Raw genomic sequence first — 25,191 nt, forward strand, 5'->3', positions numbered from 1 at the left:
TTTATGTTTTTAGTAGTTTCCCTAGAATTTGCACTATACACTTACAGTTAATTTAAGCTCACTTTCAAATAACACTGTACCATTTCATATATATTGTAAGTATCTACAACGGTAGCAAAATGTTACTAATTCTTCCCTTCTGTTACTTGCATCATTGCTGTCATTTACTTCACTTATCCATAAGCATACATAAGTATATACAGGCATACTTTGGAGATACTGTAGGTTCCATTTCAGACCACCACAATAAACCTAATACTGCAATAAACTACTTGTGAATTTTTCGGTTTCACGGTGCATATAAAAGTTATGTCTATATTATACTGTAGTCTATACATTTTACATTATATTATAGTCTATTAAGTATGCAGTAGCATCATGTCTTAATAACAGTGTGCATACTTTAATTTTAAAAGATTACTAAAAAACGCTAATGATCTTCTGAGCCTTCAGGGAGTCATAATCTTTTTGCTGGTGGAGGGTCTTGCCTCAATGTGAGATGATCAGGGTGGTGGTTGCTGAAGGTGGGGTTGGCTGTGGCAGTTTCTTAAAATAAGACATGTTTGTCATATTGATTGACTCTTCCTTTCACAAAAGATTCTCTGTAGTAGATGATGCTGTTTGATAACATTTTACCTGCAGTAGAACTTCTTTCAAAATTGAAGCCAATCCTGTCAAACCCTGCTTTGTCAGTTAAATTTATAAAATATTTTAAGTTCTTTGTTGTCATTTCAACAATGTTCACAGCATCTTCACCAGGAGTAGATGTGAAACCACTTTTTTTGCTCATCTATAAGAAGCAACTCCTCATCCATTCAAGTTTTATCATGAGATTCTAGAAATTCAATCACATCTTCAGGTTCCATTTCTAATTCTACTTCTCTACTTCTCTTGTCATTTCTACCACATCTGCAGTTACTTCCTCCACTAAAGTCTTGAACTCCTAAAAGTCATCTATGAGGGTAGAAATTAACTTCTTGAACTCCTTCCATGAATCATAAATGTTTTCAATAGCATCTAGAATGATAAATCCTTTCCAGAAAGTTTTCAATCTACTTTTCCCAGATTCGTCAGAACAATCACTATCTATGCCAGTTACTGCCTTGTGAGATGCATTTCTTTTTTTTTTTTTTTTTTTTTTTTTAGGTAGAGTGTCACTCTGTCACACAGGCTGGAGTGTGGTGGCATGCTTATATCCATTGCAGCCTCGACCTGCTGGGCTCAGGCGATCCTTCCACCTCAGCCCTCCAAGTAGCTGGAACTATAGGTGCATACCACTAAGCCTGGCTAATTCTTCTTGATTCATTGTAGAGACGAGGTCTCATCAACTTGCCCAGGCTGGTCTTGAACCCATAGGCTCAGGCAATGCTCTCACCTCTGCCTCCCAAAGTGATGGAATTACATGCATGAGCCACCATGTCCATCCGAAACGCATTCCTTTTTTCTTTTTCTTTTTTTTTTTTTTTTGAGTTGAAGTCTCACTCTGTCACCCAGACTGGAGTGCAGTGGTACGCTCCCAGCCACTGCAGCCTCGCCCTGCTAGGCTCTGGCAATTCTTCTGCCTTAGCCTTCCAAGTAGCCAGAACTACCGGTGTGTGCTACCATGCCCAGCTAATTTTTGATTTATTGTAGAGATGAGATCTCGCCAAGTTGCTCAGGCGGGTCACGAACCCACGGGCTCAGGCAATCCACTCACCTCGGCCTCCCAAAGCGCTGGGATTACAGGCTGAAGTCAATGTCAGAATTACTCCTTGATTCATGGGCTGCAGAATGGATGTCATGTTAGAATGTATGAAGAAGACATTCATCTCCTTGTACATATTCATCAGAACTCTTGGGGTACTACATGCATTGTCAGTGAGCAGTAAGGAATTATTTTTCTGAGCAGTAAGTCTTAACAGCGGGCTTAAAATGTTCAGTAAACCATGCTGTAAACAGATGTGCTATCATCTAGGCCTTGTTATTCTATTTCTAGAGCACAGGCAGAGTAGATTTAGCATAATTCTTAAGGACCCTGGAGTTTGGGGATTAGTAAATGAGCATTGGCTTTGATCAATCCCTAACAAGAGAGTCTGTTTTTTGAAGCCAGGCATTGACTTTTCCTCTCTAGCTATGAAAGTTCTAGATGGCATCTTCTTCCAATAGAAGACTGTTTTGTCTGTATTGAAAATCTGACCTTAGGGTCACCAACTTCATCGAAGATCTTAGCTAGATCTTCTGGGTAACCTGCTCCAGCTTCTACATCAGCACTTGCTGCTTCACTTGACACTTTTATGACATGGAAATGACTTGTGTCCTTAAAAAACAATTAGTATCTCTCCTAGCTTCCAACTTTTGTTCTTTAGCTTCCTCACCTCCCTCAGCCTTCATAAAATTGAAGAGAGTTAGGTCCTTCCTCTGGATTAGGCTTTGGCTTAACGGAATGTTGTGTCTGATTTGATCTTCTATCCAGACCACAAAAACGTTCTCCATATCAGCAATAAGGCTGTTTCACTTTCTTATCATTCGTGTATTCACTGGAGTAGCACTTTTTATTTCCTTTGAGAAGTTTTCCTTTCCATTCACAACTTGGTTAGCTATTTGGCAGAAAAGGCTTAGCTTTTATCCTGTCTCAGTTTTTGACATGTCTTCCTCACTAAATCATGTCTAGCCTTGATTTAAAGTAAGATATGTGTGACTCTTCCTTTCACTTCAACACTTAGAGGCCACTGTAGGGTTAATAACTGGCCCAATTTTAATATTGTTGTATAGAGAAGCCCAAGGATTGGCCAGTAGATAGAGCACTCAGAGCACACATGACATTTACCAATTAAGTTCACCATCTTCTATGGGCACAGTTCATGACACCCCTAAACAATTGCAATAGTCACATCAAAGATCACTGATCACAGATTATCACAGAAGATATAATAGTAATGAAGAAGTTTGAATTATTGCAAGAACTACCAAAAAGTGACAAAGAGTCTTAGAGCAAGTACCTGCTGTCAGAAAAAAAAATGGCACCAATAGATTTGCTCAACACAGTGTTGCCACAAACCTTCAATTTGTAAAAAAAACACAATATCTGTGAAGCACAATAAAGCAAAGTGCGATAAAATGAGGTATGCCTGTATACAAGTGAATGTTCCTTATCCAAAATGCTTGGAACCAAACGTGCTCCTAATTTTGATTTTGGGGGGAAGATTTTAGAATATTTGCATTATACTTACTGGTTGAGCATCCCTAATCCAAACATTCAAATCCAAAATGCTCCAATGAGCATTTTCTTTGAGGATGACCTTTGAGCGTCTTATTGGTACTCAAAAAGTTTCAGCTTTCAAAGCATTTCAGAGTTTGAATAATGGGTTGTCAACCTATACATACATATTTATGCATGCATAGCTGAATACATTGTTACTAATTTGAAAAGTTATATGATAGATCAATTAAGAATAAGAAAAATAAAAGTTTTTCTTTTACCTTCACTTTTTCATTCTTTGATCCTCTTTATTTCACAATATACAGAATTCTGAGTTGTTTTTTCTCTTAACATGTTAAATATTTTACTATCTTCTTATTTGTGTGATTTCTGAAAGGAAATCAGATATAAAGTGTACATTTGTTCATCTATAGGTAAGGTGTTTGTCTAAAGTTTGAATATGATATGCCTAGGTATAAGGGGGTTTTGGCATTTATCCTACTTTGTGCTCTCTGTTCTCCCAGAACTGTGGTTTGGTGTCTGATATTAATTTGGGGAAATTCTCAGTCATTATTGCTTCTGTTTCTTTTTCTCTTTCTTCTTCTGGGTATTCCCACTATGTATGTTTAAACCTTTTGTAGTTGCCCCATAGTTATTGGATATTCTTTATGATTTTGTTTAGTCTTCCTTTTATGCTTTTGCTATGATCTAAATGTTTGTATCCCACAAAATTTATATACTGAAACCTAATTATCAATGTAATGCTATTAGGAGATGAGGCCTCTGGGAGGTAATTAGGTCATGAGGACAGAACCCTCATGAAAGAAATGCATTCCCTTATAAAAGAGGCCCTAGAGAGCTGACTTGCCCCTTCCTGATGTGAGGACATAGCTAGAAGGCATCATACAAGAGGGGACCCAAAACATAACCCAGAATTATTTTTGGGAGGTCAGAGACAAACCCTATAGTACAGACTTCCCCTGCTATGAACCCATCAACATCAGTGTACCAGCCAGCATTGCTGTTAGAGGCTATGTTTGACATCAGTTAATTGGGGAGAGGGGAAGATTCTTTCAGCGTGTTTGCCCATTTTGTGATGGGTGCTTTACACAAACAACATGCCCACATTCCACTGAGTATTCAGCAGTTGTTTACCAAAAATGGCATGACCCCCATGTCTCACCCTCCCTATTCACCCGATCTCACCCCAAGTGACTTTCTTTTTTGTTTTCCTGAATGAAAAAAGTCCTCAAAAATGAAATGTTTTGCTGATTTGGAAGAGATGAAACAAAAAAAATGACAGAAACACCAAGAAGCATGAGTTCAAAAACTGTTTTAAGCAGTGGAAAAAGCATGTAGATAGGTGTATTGCATCAAACAGAGAGTACTTTGAAGATGACTGAAGTTTAAACATGTAAGAATAAATACAGAATTTTTTAGACATACATTTCAAGTTTTTTGGGTTCCCTCTTGAATATGCACTAGGAAATAGGCCCTCACCAGACACTGAAATTGCTGGCACTTTCCAGCTTCCAGAACTGTGAGGAATAAAAGTCTGTGGTTTATAAGATACTCAGTTTATTGTATTTTGTTATAGAAGCTCAAATGGACTAAGACAGGGTTTCAGTTTTGGATGTTTCTGTTGTCATATCCTCAAGCTCAGAGATTCTTTTCCTCAGTCGTGTCCAGTCTAATGAGTCCATCAAAGGCATTCTTCATTTCCACTAGTGTTTTTTATCTCTAGTATTTCTTTTTGATTTCTAGAATTTTCATCTCTCTACTTATATTATCCATTTTTTCTTGCATGTTATCTAATTTTTCCATTAAAGCCCTTCACATATTAATTATCCTTTTTTTGTGTGTGGGGTTTTTTTTTTTTTAGTTCCCAGTCTGATAATTCCTATACCACTGCCATATCTGACTCTGAGTCTGATGTTTGCTCTGCCTCTTCAAACTATGTTTTTGTTTTTTTTGTTTTTTTGCCATTTAATATGCCTTGTAATTTTTTTGTAAGAATCTGGACATGATATCCTAGGTGAAAGGAACTCTGGTAAACAGGAATTTGGTAATGTAGTAGTAAGGTGTGGAGGATGGGGAATCCCTCTGTAGTCTTATGATCAGGTCTGTCTTTTGGTTAGCCTGTGTCCCTGGAATGTGAACTTCACCATTGCTTCTCAGTCCTTCCCCTTTGGTAGGACAGGATAACTGAAGGAGGGTAGAGTTGGGATATTTTTCTTCCCCCATATCCCTTAGGCTCTTCTAAAACCCCGTCGGTTGAGCTCCAGTAAGATAGTTTTTCCATGTTAAGAAGAACAGAATTCTCTGCCATTTCAAATTTCGAAATGGCTTATTTTCTTCTTCCTCTACTGGAAGCATGAGGAGATTTTCCTTGAATATCCACTGAGACCTGGTAGAACTCCTGTAGGTAAAAATCACAAAAGTGTGGGAGCCCCCATGCATCCTCCTGGAGTTTTTAACTCACAGGCTTGTATACACTGAGCTTCTAACAATTTATCAATTACAGTTTAGGTTTTCCTGCCCAGGCACTTGTTCCCACACAAGTTTCTGATCATGGGTTTTTGGTAGTAAGCTGTGATTCTCTATATTTACCTGTCTATGTCTCCAATTTGAGGAACATGTTTGCCCGGTGACCTCACTTCTCTGTTGTATATAAGAGAATTGTTGATTTTTCCAGTTTGTTTAGCTTTTTACTTGCTGTAAGGACAGTGGTGACTTCTAAAGTTCTGACATGTCAGACTGGAAACTGGAAATGCAGTCTTAGATTTTACATTTAACTCTCCTCTGTAGAACTAGTCAATGCTACACTTTTTAAGTCATCTGTCAGCAAAATTATTGTGTAGGCAATTGTCAATTTGAGGCAATTAGTCCTATATTTTATTATTACAGGGCTCTTCTAATTTCTGCCTTTCAAATAAAAGTAATTGATGTTACTTGGAAATATCTTAGTTATATTTGGAGTAGAGAATATGAACTGTGATGAGAACTTTTGTGTGTTGGTTTATTTACAACAATAAGCCTGTGTGCTTTTGTGTCCATCTCTTGCTGCCATGGCCAACTCAGACCTAAAGTTCATCAAGAGTCTTTTTATGCATATTAATTTAAAATAAAATACCAACTTTTTATGATACTTAGATGAACCACAAAAGAATTTGGATAGATAGTTTAATCATTGCATGGATTGTTTAGCTTTAGTATCACAGACAGAGGCTCTGAAAGAAGAAAATGACAGCCTCCGTTGGCAGCTCGATGCCTATCGGAATGAAGTGGAACTGCTCAAGCAAGAACAAGGTAAAGCCCACAGAGAAGATGACCCAAACAAAGAACAGCAGCTGAAACTCCTGCAACAAGCCTTGCAAGGAATGCAACAGGTAAAGGCATTTTGGTTTTCTGAGCTTCTTGAAATGACAACATCAGTCTCTCGCCTGTAAAACAGTCCCCTACAGGCAAATAAAATATCAACCTGTCATTCTTCTTGATATCATATTCTCTGGCATGGCCAAGGAAGGAATTGTGTGTTGTGGTTAATGAATTATTCTGGTTAATACAGAGATAGCAATGGATCACCAATTTTCAAAGAATGAGCATTCAGTGAAAAATACTTAACATTAAAACTACACTGAACATAATCTTTTCTTTATGCTTCAGAAGGTACTTAGGGATCTAAACAGAGCCTCGGGGTCTTTATGAAGAACCTCAAATTAATTAGACATGAAAATGTGTTGATAAATAAATATCCAGTTGATAGAATGCCAAATAATACAGCCATTTAGAAGGAATGGCAGGAATCCTACCCTTGATTTGGATAGAAGTAGGGACATTATGGGGTTTTAAGTATCGATGCTTTAGGCACATAATACCAGTTTGTTTTTATTTTGTTTTGTTTTATATTTAACAGTTGTATATGTGAATGAGTTTACCTGCACATAATTTTAAGTATAAAAAGTAAAGTAAATAAGCGCATTCAACTGCAATTGCATTATGAGACAACACTGTGTAATAGATACTCAACATCTGTAAGTTTTATGTAACTATCACAAATGTATCAACATCTGCTTTCACTCTAGTAAAAGAGTAATGCTTCTGAGTAAGGGTGCTATCCTCTTCTGTCACGCCAGATTGCCAGCCATTTTCCTTACAATTTACATTGTGCAATCATTTTTTAACTCTATGCCTTAGAATTACCTAGGGCAAAGCTAATTGCTGGTTGAAAATTGCAAATTACCAAGAGGGAGTCTTTTCTAGCAAAGGAGCCCCATGTTATTACTTCTGCCACCATTGCCTTCCTTTGTGACAAGTAATGTCACATTAATATTTCACTTTTCCTATTAACAAAATGTGTGAAGTAATGCTTACCTTCCTTTTACTGTCACTATGGAGTTTAATTAGAATATGTAAATTGCATCAGAGATCTTTCTACCAAAAAATTCACCTCTTCAACTAGACTTGAAAGAATGCTAACAATGTACATTGTACCATGTTTTTTAGCCCTTCAGTGGTCTTTTGCAAGCCTCTGAAAAGCAAGACTTTGGGAACATTTTTGGTTTTATTGTTGTTGATTTGTTGTTTTTCTTCCTTTTACCTTGATTGTGAAACTTTTTCAAATAAAGACAGTTGTTCTACTTAAATGCAATCAAAAATGATGATTTTATCACTTCAAAGACCTTAGTGAGAATTAGGTCTCTACCTCCTAAAAATTAATTTCACTCATTTTGATTACCTCATATTGGAAAAATAGCATTGTAAACAATGATAAAATTTCTCCCATCTTATCCCAAAAGATATATGAGGGGGAACCCCAAAAAATCGGAATTATCTTTTGGAGGGCAGGTCCCTTGTAGTACAGGCTTCCCCCACTAGGTAAGTGTTGTAAGAACCCACCGGCATCAGTGTACCAGCTAGCGTTGTTGTGAGAGTCTGCATTTGGCTTCAGTTGATTTTTTTTGAGATTCCTTCAACATGTTTGTCCATTTCATGATGGGTGATTTACACAAACAACCTGCCCACACTGCAGTGAGTGTTTAGCAGTTGTTAACCAAAACGGCTGACCCCTATGCCCACCCTCTTTATTCACCCAATCTTGTCCCAAGTACTTCTTTTGTTGTTGTTTCCCTAATGAAAAAAGCCCTCAAAGGGAAATATTTTGCCAATGTGGAAGAGGTGAAACAAAAAATGGCAGAAGCACTAAAAGGCATCAAAATTGACGAGTTCAAGAACTGTTTTGAGCAGTGGAAAAAGCATCTTGATAAGTGTATTGCATCAAACGGAGAATACTTTGAAGGTGACCGAAGTTTAAACATGCAAGAATAAATACACGATTTTTTATAAATAAATTCTGGGGGAGGGTTGGTCCCTCCCTCATATAGTAAAATATGGTCGCTAAGAACATGAACTCTGGAATTAATCTGACCTGCTTTTAAATTCCAGCTCTACCACTTACTATCTGGATGGTCTTAAGGAAGCTATTTAACTCCTCTAAGCCTCAGGGATAATAGTATCATAGGATTATTATGGAGTTTCAATGAGATTATGCATATAAAACCTTCACACAATGCTTAGTATATTAGGCACTTGATTCTTAGTATTTGTTAAAATTGTTAATAATGATAAATCCAGGCTGGGCATGGTGGCTCATACCTGTAATCCCAGAACTCTGGGAGGCCAAGACAGAAGGATTGCTTGAGCCTAGGAGTTCGAGACCAGCCTAGGTAACATAGCAAGACCTAGTTTCTACAAAAATTTTAAAAATTGACCAGCTGTGGTGGCACATGCCTGTAGTCCCAGCTACTTGGGAGATTGAAGCAGGAGGATACTTGAGTCCTGAAGGCCGAGGCTGTGGTGAGCCATGATTGTGCCACTGCACTTTTTCTGGGTGACAAAGACCCTGACTCAAAAATTATAATAATGATAATGATAAATCTAGCTCCCTGCCTACTGGTAGGGAAACAAACATATGTAAAACTTGAATTCTTTACTACTTTCCTCATAGAAATTGAACTTGGCTTGGCAAATAACTATTTGCAAGAATGCTTTCTAATATTAAGTTCACATCTATGCAGCAATCAAGATATTACCCACACAGTATTAATGGCACCTTACCCTTACTCCTGCCCAGAATAGGGAAGGAGTTAAGTGACTAAAATATGAACAAGTTCAAAGGAAGTTCATAAGAGCCAGATAAAATAAATTGAAAAGTATATTGATTTTCCCAATCTCTGCATGGAAAAATGGTTGTGTGTGCTGGAGGCAGGCCCACCTGATATCTAATCTCAGCCAGGGACTTTGAGTATGACTCCCTAATTAGTAACTTGATTATCTTTGGTCTTTCTTATAGCATCTACTCAAAGTCCAAGAGGAATACAAAAGAAAAGAAGCTGAACTTGAAAAAATAAAAGATGACAAGTTACAGGTGGAAAAAATGTTGGAAAACCTTAAAGAAAAGGTACATGAGCCCTAAATGAACCTTTTCCCTTGCCTCTCTACCTACTACTTTGCAGTGACAATGAAAATAGCTTAAAAGTTACTGAGATAGGAATCAACGTGGAATGTTTGATTGGAAATTAAAAGCCCCTTTCCGGGGTAATTCTTGTATTAAGGGCTCTGTCTTTGCATATGAGTCCTTGGCATTTCTAAGGGTTCTGAACAGGAAGTCATTTAATCCCTAAAATCCCTCAGTTTCCTATTGGAGAAGACCAGAGTACACACTTGTTCCTTGCTTCATTTTGTCAAGCAAATAGCAATGTCGAAAACTTGTGTGACACAGAGTACCTTTAATTAAGTATTTCATTAAAGGAAGAAACATAAGTGCAGCTACAACATTAACATTTCTTTGCAGATGCTCCATTTAGTGTAATAATGAGCAACTGCAGGTGAGAGTAACAGCCAATGCCAAGAAGAGGGAAATCCTGGAAAGAAACAAGGGGGCGCAGTAGTCTACAGTGAGATGCTAGCAACAGGGAAGTCAATATTGGGACTTTATCAAGTGAGAGCCCTCAGCAATTAGAACCACTGGTGAGGACCTCTGGAAGAGTCTACTGACATCTGGATGGATTAGTGTATCACAACTGTGAATCAGGTCCCTGGTCTATTTAAGGTGTGTAAAATCTACGAATGGGTGTCTCCTTGTCATACCTCTCCAGTCTCCTTGACGCCTGAGCATTCAGCTGAAGTTACCATCTGAAAAGGAAAGCCCATTGATCAGAACTGCCTGATTTTAGTGTCTCCAAAGGGAGAGAAGATTAGAAGCTTGGGCTGAGAGTCAGAAATCAGCAATGATCCAGTTCTTCAAGAGCTCATGCTTTTTATCTTCTGTGCTTAGCTCAGGAAGATGCAATACATACAGGCCCTAAATGTATTACCAGCACAGTGCCTTCCCCCAGAGTGCCATTAAGAACTGGCAACCTTAGTGTAGTTGAAACAAATGATTGAAAGTGTTTTCTTCCAGAGGCCATTTGCAATATGCTTTTAATTCTTCCACTTCATAAAACCAACTCACTTTCCACTTTTGTGGGTACCATAAAGAAATGAGCACAATCCCGGAGAAATTCATTTATCAAGCATTTAATTGAAAAGTGCCAAAGCTGCTTTACTTATCAGGACTTTTCTCATACTATCAGAGCTTCTAAAATGTCCCAGAGCTGCCACATAGCTCTGTTTAACTTCCTGCATAAAATGGAATGTGTAGCCAGAAGACTACAGATAAACATGGGGTTATGCTCATGGCATTATGCTTAGAATCACTCTTCAGGATTGACATCACAAATTGACTTAAGTACATTTTTCATCTAAGCAGCTTTCTGCTTTGTAAAGTATTTCATTTAAAGAAGCAAAAGGTCAAATGACATAGAAGACACTTGTATTGTGCCCAGAGATAAGTGTTTCCCAGACAGAAACTGACTAGACCATGAAGGGGCAGCTAAGAAGACAGGGGAAGAGATCCAACTAATAATCCAAAAAAAGAGAGAGAGAGAATCAAAAGATAGTTTTTCCTGTTGTCTTAAGCAAAGCTTCATTTAGAAAAATTCATGACAGTTCATTATAAACTGATCTTCTCTGGGAAGCTGATTTGTGACCAAATATTTCAACCTGACACAATTAGGTTAGGAAGCAAAGTACCATCACATTAGACTGCAAAAATAATTTCAGGTTGAAAGGAAAGCAATAAGTTTTGGTGAGGAGGGATCTTTATTTTTTGTTTGTCTGCTTTTGTTTGGGTTTCTTGACAGTAATCTCAGTGTGAAATATTGTCGATGTTTTGCAATATAACAGTGTGACTTATGTCTGTCTTACTGCGGAAAGAACTAGCTCTTTGAGTCTGCTAGTAAAAATCAAGGTGATAAGCATCCCTTCAATATACCTTCTAATTTTTTAAATGCCAGCCATAATAAAATTGAAGTCAGGTTTAAGTAAGGCTGCAATTCTATTCAAGGTAGCTAAAACTTCTCAAGATATCTTAACATCTTAAGTTAAATTCAATCTGTTAAATTCTCACACTTAAGAAATGACTTACTAGATCATTTAATATTTTAAGGAGGTTAGAAGCAGATGAAGCCCATGGCTTACAAGTGAGCCAGCAGTTTAAATCAAACTTGGAATAATAGTTACTGCACATGGATTGGATTCTAAAGGCTAAAGATTGAATCTGTCATCAAGAAGGGGTTCCCTCTGACTACAGCCAAGAAGCCTGTAAATTCACAAAACAACATGTCTTACATCATAGGCCATTCATTTCATTCAGAAATAACATCTTGGAAGCTTTGAAGACATCTTTAAAGAAAACAGGAGAAATCCTGTCCCTGCTAAGGGTTTGTGGAAGGGAAGAAGTGACAGAGCACTGAGTCAGCCATGATCTGCCTCCCAAGGAGCATTTCACCAGCATTTTCTTTCATAACAATTAAAGACTGAAGCAGTGATGTATTTTATTCCTCCTTCTGAAAGCGTTTCTTTCACATTTATAATACAGAAAAGATGTTCTCAATACCCAAAGAGAAAAAGGAAGATCCATGGATGGTGGAGGTATTTTTCAGTTTGATTGCTAGTCATAGATTTTACTTGAGTTTCTCTTATGAAATCTACCTGTTACACTGAGAAAGAGAAAAACTTTCGACAACAAACTTTCGACAACAAAACAAACCTTTGACTAATGGTATTTTTGATCACAGTCATTTCTTGCTGTAAAATCAGGAATATTCTAACTGATAATGTCCTTATCAGAGAGAGGTAAGAGAGACAGAGAGTTTCTAGTCAACAAAGGCTGTAATTTTTAGTTCAAAACCAACAGTTGATTACCTGTGAGTGGATTGGCTATATTATGGATACTCCATTCAGAGATGGGGCTTTCCTTTAACAGAGTGTAGTGCTAAAATTAAAAAAAAGAATGGTCCATTCAACAGCGGGAGACCTAAAATGAATGAAATTCTGGCTCCACCACTTCCTAGCAATGTGATCTTAGCCAATTTACCTGATTTATCTGAGCCTTACTTTCTTAATCTGTAGAATGAAGATAACACATATCTACAGTACTCAGCATCTACTTTGTAGGCAATAAATGTTAAGTCTGGTTCCCCAGATTACTTATATATAGTTAAGTATGATGAAGGCAGAAAAAAAAACTGGTAAAGATGAATGTTTAAATTTTCTTGTGTTTTGAAACCATATAAATAAGCTTCAGAATATCTGTGTTTTTTGTGTTATGCTATTTTCAATCATCTAAAATTGGACAGTATTGTTTTGATGGTCCTGTGTTAAAAAGTTACCCATTATGCAGTTAATTGAAACCAATTCAATTGCCAAATAAGATGAACTGACACAGGAAGCATGTTATTCCCACAGGAAAACTGTGCTTCTAGACTGTGTGCATCAAGCCAGGATAGCGACTATCCTCTTGAGAAGACCATGAACAGCAGTCCTGTCAAATCTGAACGTGAAGCGCTGCTAGTGGGTAAGGAAGCTAACCCACACATACCACATACAACACATAGGCTACATTGGACTAGGGGAGGGGCTTACTCAGATTAATAAGCACACGCCAAGTATCTATGAAGCCTAACAGTGCAAGAACTCAGAGTCCTGAAGATGATAGGTTAAGAACAAGTACAGATTTCCATTAAAATTGTAACAGCAACTCCCAGCTCTCTTCAGACTCCTTGTAACCACTGCCACGTCAAGCATGTCAGTACAAGCATTATGCTAAGAGGGGGTCAACTGTAGAAACATAGTACAGATTTTTAAAAATCTCTGTGCAAGGATAGCTAAGCCCTATTGGAGCTAACGCAGACCCTATTTGGTAAAGAACTTTTCCAGATGAGCTCCTGGTACAAATATATGCCTCTCAAGTTTTTCCAGGTTACTAGCTAGGTTATTTTTACTCACAACATTCTGGCACCAAATAAGAGGTGTTTTCTTGTTTTGTTTTTCGTGTGCTTGCCTGTTTTACCTCATGATACCGAATGCATGGTGTCTTTTCCAACACCACATCTCCAACTTTCAACACCAACTGCCTGTCCTACAATTCAGTTTAATTCTGACACTCACTACCCAAAGTTACCATTAGGTGCCACAGGTTTAAGGGCTCAGTCTCACATGACTGCCCTCACTTTAGATGCCAGTCTCAAATATCAGGTCTCCAAGTTAGCCACACTTCTGTCTGATTTGGCTACAGAGTCGGGGGTTCCTACGTCTCCCCACCCCATTCAATAATTTGCTAGAATGATTTGCAGAACTCAGGAAAGTGTTTTACTTACTATTACTGGTTTATTATGAAGGACATAATGGAAAAAATGCACAGAGCAAGGTGTTAGGCGAGGGTATGTAGAGCTTCTATAATCCTTTCTGGGCGCACCCCCCTCCCAGCATCTCAACGTGTTCACCAGCTGGGAACTCTGAACCCCGTTGTTTAGGGGTTTTTTAATGGAGGCTTCATGACATAGGCATGATTAATCAAATCATTGGCCATTAGTGAGTAAATTAGTCTCCAGCCCCTCTCTCCTCCCCTATGGTGGGAAGGAGTCTGAAAGTTCCAGCTCTCTAATCATACCTAGGTCTTGCTGGGTGGCCAGTCTCCATACTCAAGTATCTGGGGCCCCCAGCCATCAGTCATCTAATTAGCATAGGCATGTGTTTGGTGGGTCATTATTATGTGTTGTTATGTAAGTAAAGGCTCACTAGGAGTGTGAGAGTGTAATTGGAGGCTTTGGCAATTGACTAGTACCCCTTATAATTGGAGCCCCCGACATAGCATTCCCTCGAATAAACAACGTAAGCTTCTGATTATTACCACCATCTTTCCTTCTACTTCTAGCCTCCTCAGTAGTTGAAGCTGGAGCAGGAACTGGTTGAACTGTCTATCCCCCTCTAGCAGGATTTAGCCCACGCAGGAGCCTCTGTAGATCTCACTATCTTCTCTCTTCACCTAGCAGGAGTATCTTCTATCCTAGGTGCTATTAACTTTATTACAACCATTATCAATATAAAACCTCCCGCTATATCACAATATCAAACCCCCCTATTTGCGTGATCTGTCCTAATTACCGCTGTTCTACTGCTACTGTCTCTCCCAGTTTTAGCGGCAGGGATTACTATACTCTTAACTGACTGAAACCTTAACACAACCTTTTTTGACCCCGCTGGAGGAGGAGATCCTATTCTTTATCAACATTTATTCTGATTCTTTGGCCACCCTGAAGTATATATTCTTATTCTACCTGGATTTGGCATAATCTCCCATATTGTAACCTATTATTCTGGAAAAAAAGAACCATTCGGTTATATAGGAATAGTTTGAGCCATAATATCTATTGGTTTCCTAGGTTTTATTGTCTGAGCTCATCATATATTCACAGCAGGAATAGATGTAGATACCCGAGCATACTTTACATCTGCCACCATAATTATTGCTATTCCAACTGGCGTAAAAGTATTTAGCTGATTAGCAACTCTGCATGGAGGTAACATTAAATGGTCTCCTGCTATACTACGAGCCCTAGGCTTCATTTTTCTATTCACCGTTGGCGGTCTAACCGGGATTGTCCTTGCCAATTCACCTCTTGATATTGTCCTCCACGACACCTACTATGTAGTAGAACATTTTCACTATGTCCTATCAATAGGAGCAGTATTTGCAATTATAGGAGGCTTCGTCCACTGGTTCCCTCTATTCTCAGGATTTACCCTCCACCCAACCTGAGCCAAAACCCATTTTGCAATCATATTTGTAGGAGTTAATTTAACGTTTTTTCCTCAACATTTCCTTGGATTATCAGGTATACCCCGACGATACTCCAATTACCCTGACGCATATACTATATGAAATACCATCTCCTCTATAGGCTCATTCATCTCTCTCACTGCAGTTATATTAATAGTCTTTATAATTTGAGAGGCCTTCACCTCAAAACGAGAAGTATTAGCAGCTGAACTTCCAGCTACAAACCTTGAATGACTTCACGGCTGCCCCCCACCTTATCATACATTTGAAGAACCTATGTAAAGGCATAATTAATTACAAGAAAAGAAGGAATTGAACCCCCCAAGATTGGTTTCAAGCCAACTCCATAACCACTATGTCTTTCTTTATAACAAAATACTAGTAAAACTATTACATAACTTTGTCAAAGTTAAATTACAGGCTAAATCCCTGTATATTTTTATGGCACATCCTCTCCAACTAGGCTTTCAAGACGCCACCTCCCCTATTATAGAAGAATTACTTCATTTTCATGACCATACCTTAATAATCGTTTTTCTAATTAGCTCACTAGTACTTTATATTATTACCCTAATATTAACAACCAAACTAACTCACACAAGCACAATAGATGCCCAAGCAGTAGAGACAGTATGAACCATTTTACCAGCTATTATCCTTATCTTAATTGCTCTTCCTTCCCTACGTATTCTTTACATAATAGACGAGATTAATAGCCCATCCCTAACCGTTAAAACTATAGGACATCAATGATACTGAAGCTATGAATATACAGACTACGAAGACCTAAATTTTGACTCCTATATGATCCCTACAACAGACCTCAAACCAGGAGAACTTCGACTACTAGAAGTTGATAACCGTGTAGTCCTATCCATAGAAATACCAATTCGAATATTAATTTCATCAGAAGATGTCCTTCATTCATGAGCTGTACCCTCCCTAGGCTTAAAAACTGATGCCATCCCCGGACGCCTAAATCAAGCAACACTTACATCAACCCGACCAGGCCTCTATTATGGCCAATGCTCAGAAATTTGTGGATCCAATCATAGCTTCATACCCATCGTCCTAGAACTAGCACCACTAAAATATTTTGAAGATTGATCAACATCAATAACTTAATTAGCACCGTGAAGCTTATATAGCATTAACCTTTTAAGTTAAAGACTGAAAGTACTAACCTTTCCACAGTGAAATGCCCCAACTAAATACATCAACATGATTTATTACTATTTTATCCATAACATTAACACTTTTCATCTTATTTCAAAACTGATATATCCCCTCAATCTAAACTTAAAAAATATTAAAACACAAACATTTAAATCCCCTTGAGAACTAAAATGAACAAAAATTTATTTGCCTCTTTCATTACCCCTACAATAATAGACCTGCCAGTAGTAGTACTAATTATTATATTCCCAATCATCCTATTCCCCACCTCAACTCACCTAGTTAACAACCGATTCATCTCTTTACAACAGTGATTGATTCAACTAGTACTTAAATAATGACTGTACATAGTAATAAAGGTCGAACTTGATCTATAATACTGATTTCCCTAATTTTATTTATTGGATCCACAAACTTACTAGGCCTGTTGCCTCACTCCTTTACACCAACTACTGAACTAACAATAAATCTAGGTATAGCAATCCCTTTATGAGCAGGAGCAGTAATTACCGGTTTCCGCTACAAAACCAAAGCATCCTTAGCCCATTTTCTCCCACAAGGAACCCCTATTCGCCTAATCCCTATATTAATTATTATCGAAACTATTAGTCTTTTCATTCAACCAATAGCCCTAGCCGTACGACTAACCGCTAATATTACAGCAGGTCACTTACTTATACATCTAATTGGAGGAGCCACTCTAGTCCTATTATCAATTAATACCATCGCAGCATCAACAACATTTATTATCCTTATACTACTTACAATCCTAGAACTAGCTGTAGCCCTTATTCAAGCCTACGTATTCACACTCCTAGATACTCATCACTCTAGGAATTTCAAGGGCCTTAGGAGCTGTTTGCCAGGAACTAAGGACAGAGACCAAATATTTAATTTTTTATTGTATCACATTGGCAGATGACTCAAGAGACTGTAGTGTGCTGGATACATGTGAGCTCTGATTAGATCAATGCTAGAATTGCTCTCTCTATATAAAAATTCATTCTGAAAAGCAGGATAGCACAGATGGTTAAAGAATCAGACAGACCTAGCATCTCATATTGACCCCCCGCCCCAATTCTTTTATGAACTTCAGTTTCCCCATCTGCAAAATGGGCATAATGATATTGCCTACCTCAGAGGGTAGTTGTGAGTATTAAATATAGTAACTCCCAGTCTGGGCAACATAGCAAGACCTTGTTTCTTCAATTTTTTTTTTAATTGGTTGGGCATGGTGGTATGCACCTGTAGTCCTAGCTACTTGAGAGGCTGAGGCAGGAGGATTGCTTAAACACAAGAGTTCATGGCTACAGTGAGCTGTGATCACACCGCGGACTCCAGCCTGGGTGACAGAGCAAGACCCTGATCAATCAGTAACTAATTCATCTAAATCACTTAGCATAATGCCTGGCCCATAGTAAGTTCTTAGTAAATAGAAGCCATTTTATACTAACAATGCTAGTTGCAATGCTTGTTGACTTTATATTCCACTTGGAGAACAGTGACAGATTGAGGTTTCAAAATACTTAAGAGAGGCTAATCATTGAAGAGTCTTGGGCCAGAGCAGGTCATCCCAGCTGCCTTCTAGGAAGCTGAGGCCACAGTAGCCCCACCCCAGTCTCAAAATTCCTCCTCACAGACTGGCTTCTGATATTTTTCAGATATGTCTGCCTCCTCTGGTAAGGGATATTATACTCAAATTTAACACCTTGATGTGTTAATAAAGATACACGGGGAGATCTGCCATTGAGCAAAGACTCAATGTAAAAGTAACAACTTATTACAACTTATTAACGTTTTCCAACTCAAAGTTCTTTTTTTTTTGAGTTGGAGTCTCACTCTGTCGCCCAGACTAGAGTGCAGTGGCCGCTCCTGGCCACCGCAGCCTCGACCTGCTGGGCTCCGGCGATCCTTCTGCCTCAGCCTTCCAAGTAGCCGGAACTACAGGCGCGTGCTACCACACCTGGCTAATTTTTTGATTTATTGTAGAGATGAGGTCTCACTGCCCAGGCAGGTCTCGAACCCGCGGGCTCAGGCAATCCACTCACTTCAGCCTCCCAAAGGCGCGGGATTACAGGCTGAGCCAAATTGGCATGGCAATAGGGAGACCTGCCAGAGAAGTGCTGGGGGTAGAAGGCAGCCTCTGTAAATGGATAATCCTAGAAAAAATATTCTTTTTTTTGTTTTGTTTTGTTTTGAGTTAGAGTCTCACCCTGTCGCCCAGGCTGGAGTGCAGTGGCCGCTCCCGGCCACCGCAGACTCGACCTGCTGGGCTCCAGCGATCCTTCCGCCTCAGCCTTCCAAGTAGCCGGAACTACAGGCGTGCGCTACCACACCCAGCTGATTTTTTGATTTATTGTAGAGATGAGGTCTTGCTGCCCAGGCGGGTCTCGAACCCTTGGGCTCAGGCAATCCGCTCACCTCAGCCTCCCAAAGGCACGGGATTACAGGCTGAGCCACCAAGCCCGGCGGAAAAAATATTCTTAAAATAAGTGTTTCTTGCTTTGTTTTTTTAAAGAAGGTTGTCTTGGGCTGGCAGAGAAAAAGGAAATCTGTTTTCTAAATCAGTTCTTTGGGTGTGAGCCCACCAAAACCACTTAGTGTTTTTAAACGTATGGAGTTATTTCTTGGCATTTAACAGCCTTTATTGTCCATGACATCCAGCATTTCTTTGAACATGTACTGTCTTCTTCAGAATTTTAGTTTGTCAGCCAGAACCAGTGTTTAGAAATTCAATTTACCTAGCCATATAACGATAAAGTAGTGTTGTAAGTAATAGCATTCCTTTTGAATAAATCTGGAGCACCCTCCCAATCCATCCCCTTGCCATCTAATATTTGAAAGATTTTTCACAAAGGATTGATTGAACTTCAAAGTACAATTTAAACTTGTGCTAGTCTTTGTCAGTGTTTTAAAAGGACAGATGTGTTGTAGTTTATAAACCAAATCAAATTTCACTTTTATTTCCTGGCAGTTTTCAGCAAACTCAATTCTGGATCTATTTGATGTACCTAAGATCTTATGAAAGGAGGTGAACTCAAAAAATTTAAGCAAAGAAATAGTACACTTTTAAGCAATTTATTTTCCACCTGTTGCCAGAGAAAGAAGTATTAGAACAATTAACCTGATGACCAGAGCAATCAAGGCAGTACGTGTAGCTGCCAGTCACCCAGAGTCAGGCTGAGTAGGAAGCACATGCATTCTTGGAGGCTGTAAGCTGCTACAAGAATTCTGTTACCCAGAGAAATTCAGGGGTCTAAGCAAAAAATGCTAGTGACCACTTGAATCAGACGTGAATGAAATGTTTGGCTTTTCTTTACAGAGCTATTCACAAAACAAAACCCAAATACAATCTACAGATTCTCTTGAGAGAGGCACTAGGTTAATCAGGAAAGTACATGATTTGCACATTTGCCATACCAGCAGGAATTATTAACACCTAAGAGCTAAAGTCTAATTTAAAGACCCTACAAAGGAACTTCGAATACCCAGCACAGTCTAAATTCATTGTAAAATTCTAGAATTCTAATGGTGTTTAGCCACCACAAAAAAATGGAAGTGACTCCTCAAATGCCAGCTTTTCTACATATGATTTAGTAGAGAGAGGCAGTATGTATCATAGTTAAGAGTGACTGGATGCAAATGCCAGCTCTGCTACTTACCAGCTGTGTGACCTGGGACAAGTTGCTTAAACTTTCTGTGCCTCAGTGCCCTCACCTGTGAAATGGGGATGGCAACCTCACAGGGTTGTTATAAAAATCAAATGAGTAAATTATTTGTAAACTTATAATAGTGTCCAGTATGTTTATGTTGTACATCTGAGTTAGTTCTTACTATTCACTGTCATATGGAATCTCAGGAAATCCAAGGCTCAAGTCTAACCTCCATGATACTGTCTCCATAGGGATTATCTCTACATTCCTTCATGTTCACCCATTTGGAGCAAGCATTGAATACATCTGTTCCTACTTGAACCGTCTTGATAATAAGGTATGTGAGGACCTGAAACAGGGATGCTAAGGGATATAGAGCTCTTTGTGGACAGGTGACATAACACTCCTCAAGCACAGATAGGTCATTAGTTATTGCTCTAAGGAATGTTCCTTCATCTGTTCTCTCACTGTGTATCCATGTAGAGCTTCCCTCTTGCAAGTAGGATGATTATCTATCCCAATTTTCAAGGGACTGAAGGGTTTCCTGGTACAACGTTTACTGTTAAAACCCAGGAGGTCTTGGGCAAACTTGAGAGAGTTGGCCACCCTACTCCTAACATACATCATAGAAGAATTTTGCTCCCTTTGCTTAATTTACATATAAGCTTCAAATTAACCATTATTATCTTTCTCGCCCATTTTTGTCCTGAGTTTTTAGCCAGTAGCAAATGTTCGTTTTCAAAATTGGAAGGCTTACTCCATTCACCTCTCCCACCATCACCACTACCACTGTCAGTTACAAAACAATCCAGGCAGGGGCCACAAAGAAAAAGAAAGGACTGGAGCAATTAGCCAAGGGCCTCTGTAACACAGACTGAGTATTCACTCACAGCTGATCTCATGGCCATTTCCTTCCCTGGATGCTATCCATTGGGAAAACTCACAGGGCACCTGGAGCACAGGTAAGTGCCAATTCCCCAGGAAGTCAGAGATGCCTCTTAGAAGCTGTAGATCCCTCTTGATTCCTCAGAATAAATCAGCCCAGGATACATTTTTTTCAGAAGCAGCATTCAGTTAAACCTGCTCATAAATTGTACTCCCTATTTCAAACAATCTTAAAAAGAAGTGCCAGTGAATGCAGATTCCTAGCAGGTGGATGTCCAGAAGGTCAAGCCATTTAAGCATATGTCCTCTTAACAAAGGCACAGGCCCACTTGGGAATCTTATTGCTCTAGCCATATACTAGCTGTGGTGATCCATCCTCCTCAGTGGCATTTGCTTTAGTTCTAGCTAGCACTCCCCCCTCATTTCCCTCTAGGAAGTAATGCTATTCTGCAATTAAATAGCCCATCTGTCAGTGAAGGGGAGGACAAAATGTGAGTACTAGGACCAAGTAGTCATTTGCAATGGTATGAAATGAACTATGTGTCAGTAAAAACTATGTGCTTCTTTTTTAATTTATAAAAATAATACATGCACATTATCTTAAAAATGTAAGCAATATAGAAATATAGTAAAGGGAAAGTGAAAAATACCCACAATCCCTCTCCTCAAGGATAACCACTGTTAACAGTTTGGCACAAGCTGGTCTGGTGGTAGTGGGTTATTAGAACTTTTTTTTTTTTTGAGTTGGAGTATCATTCCGTTGCCCAGGCTGGAATGCAGTGGCATGCTAATGGCCACCTCAGTGTCAAGCTGCTGGGCTCCGGCGATACTCCTGCCTCAGCCTTCCAAGTAGCTGGAACTACAGGCACGCGCTGCCACACCTGGCTAATTTTTTATTTTATTGTAGAGACGAGGTCTCACCAAGTTGTCCAGGCTGGTCTTGAACCCTCAGGCAATCCACTTGCCCCGGCCTCCCAAAATACTGGGATTACAGGCTGAGCCACCGAACCTGGCCAGAACTTATTAACATTGGTGTTACTCAACTTGGTGTACAACTCCCCACTTAAATTTGACTGGAGAAAGAAGAGGGAGGGAGGAAGAGAAGAAAAGAAAAGAAGGAAGAAAGAAAAAGTTTGGCACATATTTTGGACCCTTTCCTACACATATGCTGGGCCTGTATTATATGTCTATATCTATAAACGTGATCTATGTTTTCTGAAGTGGGGATTCTACCCTGTACAGTACCCCGCAATGTACTTTATTCATTTAACTGGATTCAATCTACTACCAGCACTGGGAAGAAGGCATGACTTCACTCAGAGTCTAGGCCCAAGTCTCCCTTAGCAACTTTCTGCCAGGATAGTTACCACAGTCTCCCAAAGAGAGCCTACAGTGGTACCAACAAAATTGAGACTCCCTTCCTCCAGCTTCAGGGACATTCAGTGTGGCAACAACTATGGGTTTCTTTAAGGATACCCTGGTACTCTTCAGCGCAGCTCTGGTGCCCAAGTTCACAGTTAGAAAGGTATGAAGAGATGACTAATGTAAAGATAACCACCTAAAACAAGCCCAATGGAGTCCACGGATGTGTTTTTGTTTTTGTATTGAGGGCTGAGTGTGTGTATATAAAGTGGAGAGAGTGAAACAATGCACAGAAGTAGGAATGCAGAGCACTCCCCATTCCTGTTACTGTTCCTTTGTGAACACGAACTAATGTGTGTGTGAAGAATCTGCTCTGGTGGTAGCCATTTCTACCTCCCTCCCCTCCCAAAAGACTTGGCAGCTTCAGTGGGCCTGTACATAGCATCCCCAACACTGAGCAGCCATCATTCAGCTGGCTACAAACCCAAGCTTCTCCATGTGACTGACCCCAGCTCTTTCCAAAAGCAACCTCACTGGACCTTGTCTGGTAATCACAGCAGAGGAACGCTGCCAGCTGGAAGTCACTCTACCCTCACACACAAATGCACAAGGAAAGGGAGAAGGTTAAACCCCCCTGCACCATACACACATACACGTCAGCATTCTAAAGTAGGCAGCACCGGGAAAGAAGATGAACAAAGTGGAACTGGTTTTGAGTGGAGATGTTCTCTCTGCCCACAGATCTGCACCAGTGATGTGGAATGTCTCATGAGCAGACTCCAGCATACCTTCAAGCAGGAGATGACTGGAGTTGGAGCCAGCCTGGAGAAGAGATGGAAATTCTGTGGCTTTGAGGGCTTGAAACTGACCTAAATCTCTTTGCCTAACAACTTGGGATCCTGAAAATAAATGTGTTTTGGACAAGCTTAGAAAATGATTTGTATTTTCAATGGTTTTCAAGTGTAAATTGCTTTGAATTTGTGAATTCATTCCTGGAGTCTGTTTTGAGTTAAAATAAGGATCCTAGAACAGCACCTCGAGCTACAGGCCCTAAAAGAAATTGCCTCAAACCTCAAGTGCTGTAAGTTCCTTCCCTTTCTGTCAGTTGGTTGTCCTTAAGTATTTGCAAAAGCCCTGAGGCTAAGGAGTATTTGGAGTGTTTTCAGTGTCTGTACTACTGTTGTAGACTTTGGTATTTTTTTAAACACTGTTGACTGAAATATTTTGATGATTTGTATGTGATTTGTGTTTCCAAACTTCTCTTTACATCAGTGTTGCTATTGGTAAAAGGAATGAGAGCAGCCCTAGGTACTCTGTGTAACTGCCATTGTCTTTCCAATCCCCAGTAGACCAGTAAATGAGTAATACATCAGTGTCTTCTAGAAGGTGCTTGACCAGGTTCACCTTTTAAATGACAAAGCATGGTTTGTGGCTTTTTGCAAAATTACTATGAACCAAATGTTGACAGATGTTCCAAAGGTATTTTCTCTAATATATCAGATAAAAGGTCTATTTCAGAATTTTAAAAAATAGTTGTATTCACAGAAAGCAAGTATTCAGTGTAACTGGCATGTGTTTGTGCTGTTCAGAATCACTTGTAAATAATCTGCTTTTAAAGGAGGGCATGTTTAGTTTTCTATGAATTAAAACACATGTGGGCTCACACTCACACATGCACACATGTTGGCAGAAGGGATTTATTTTAATATTCTTTCCCCTCTGGCCTTCTTAAAGTCCATTGGTTCCTTTTCTTCTGCTGTCAGTGTGTTGAATTGCAAACTGTGTACTGCTGTGAATACTATGTTTACTTCGTGCTGAATGTTTGCGATGAGTTGATATAAGCATTAATAGTATTGGATTAATGAATAAACAATGGCCCAGGGTGTGTGAGGCTTCCTGCACATAGGTCAGCTCTACCTGGAGTGCTGATTGCTGGGGACACCTCCAGTTGTATGGTACCCATGAACAGATTACAATGGCAGAGTGTAAGTGGACCATTTAAAACATCCTGCTTGGTGGAAAAGAAAAGGAAAGATAGAGGTGTGGGGCTCATATCCTGAGGCAGAGATGACCTCTATTTTTTGTGGCAGTGGTGGTGCTTATCATAACACAAGTATGCCCTCCCTTGAGTCTCAATCTAAGATAAGAGAATGTACCAAGTAAGCAAAGCCAATGGAGAGTATTTCACGAAAATACTTTGTAAATGAGATGTCAGTAGTGTTCAAAGTTGTATTTTCAAAAGATAAATATTCCTTTTTTATAACTCAGTTTCCTGTTCTGTTTTGAATAACTTGCTCTCTAAGTAATCCTCGAGTAGATCATCTCAGTATCTTCCTTTGGGTTACCAGGATGTTGAAAGGAATTGCTATACCTGCATTGACAACTAGAGTTAGGGTCCCATAGCAGTCCATTCATGTTGAAAAGTGGCTTCCCTGTCAAGTACCCTGCTGTGGCACCAGCAGGATGCCAGTTTATTTTTATACTGGCTTCCTCACTGAGGCATCTCTGTCATCAATGCTATGGAAGACTTTGATCGTCTCAGGGGCTCCTGGCATACCTTATTTTAATAATATCTATCAAATCAAGGGAAGCTTTTCATTTATCAGTTATTTCTTATTTAAATAAATTAAATTAAATTTTAAAGTAACAGCTTCCACACCTAAACACCTTGCTCTCCTTCACTTAATCTACTTATATTGCAAATTGTCTGTTTC

General features: G+C 39.2%; 1 protein-coding gene across 1 annotated transcript in view; it reads left to right on the forward strand.

The window, feature by feature from the left end:
* Positions 1–24,744, forward strand: part of ENOX2 (ecto-NOX disulfide-thiol exchanger 2) — a 295,559-nt gene extending 270,815 nt beyond the window's left edge. Inside the window, exons 10-14 of the mRNA XM_008071461.2 lie at positions 6,386–6,567; positions 9,531–9,638; positions 13,028–13,136; positions 20,482–20,567; positions 23,219–24,744. Coding sequence (XP_008069652.1) covers positions 6,386–6,567; positions 9,531–9,638; positions 13,028–13,136; positions 20,482–20,567; positions 23,219–23,350 — 617 coding nt within the window. The 3' untranslated portion in view covers positions 23,351–24,744. The remainder of the gene's footprint in view (positions 1–6,385; positions 6,568–9,530; positions 9,639–13,027; positions 13,137–20,481; positions 20,568–23,218) is intronic.
* The last annotated feature ends 447 nt before the right edge of the window (positions 24,745–25,191 follow it).

This window comes from Carlito syrichta, unplaced genomic scaffold (assembly GCF_000164805.1).
Source record: "Carlito syrichta isolate Samal-C Ts95f unplaced genomic scaffold, Tarsius_syrichta-2.0.1 Scaffold314335, whole genome shotgun sequence".
Taxonomy (NCBI): Eukaryota; Metazoa; Chordata; class Mammalia; order Primates; family Tarsiidae; genus Carlito; species Carlito syrichta.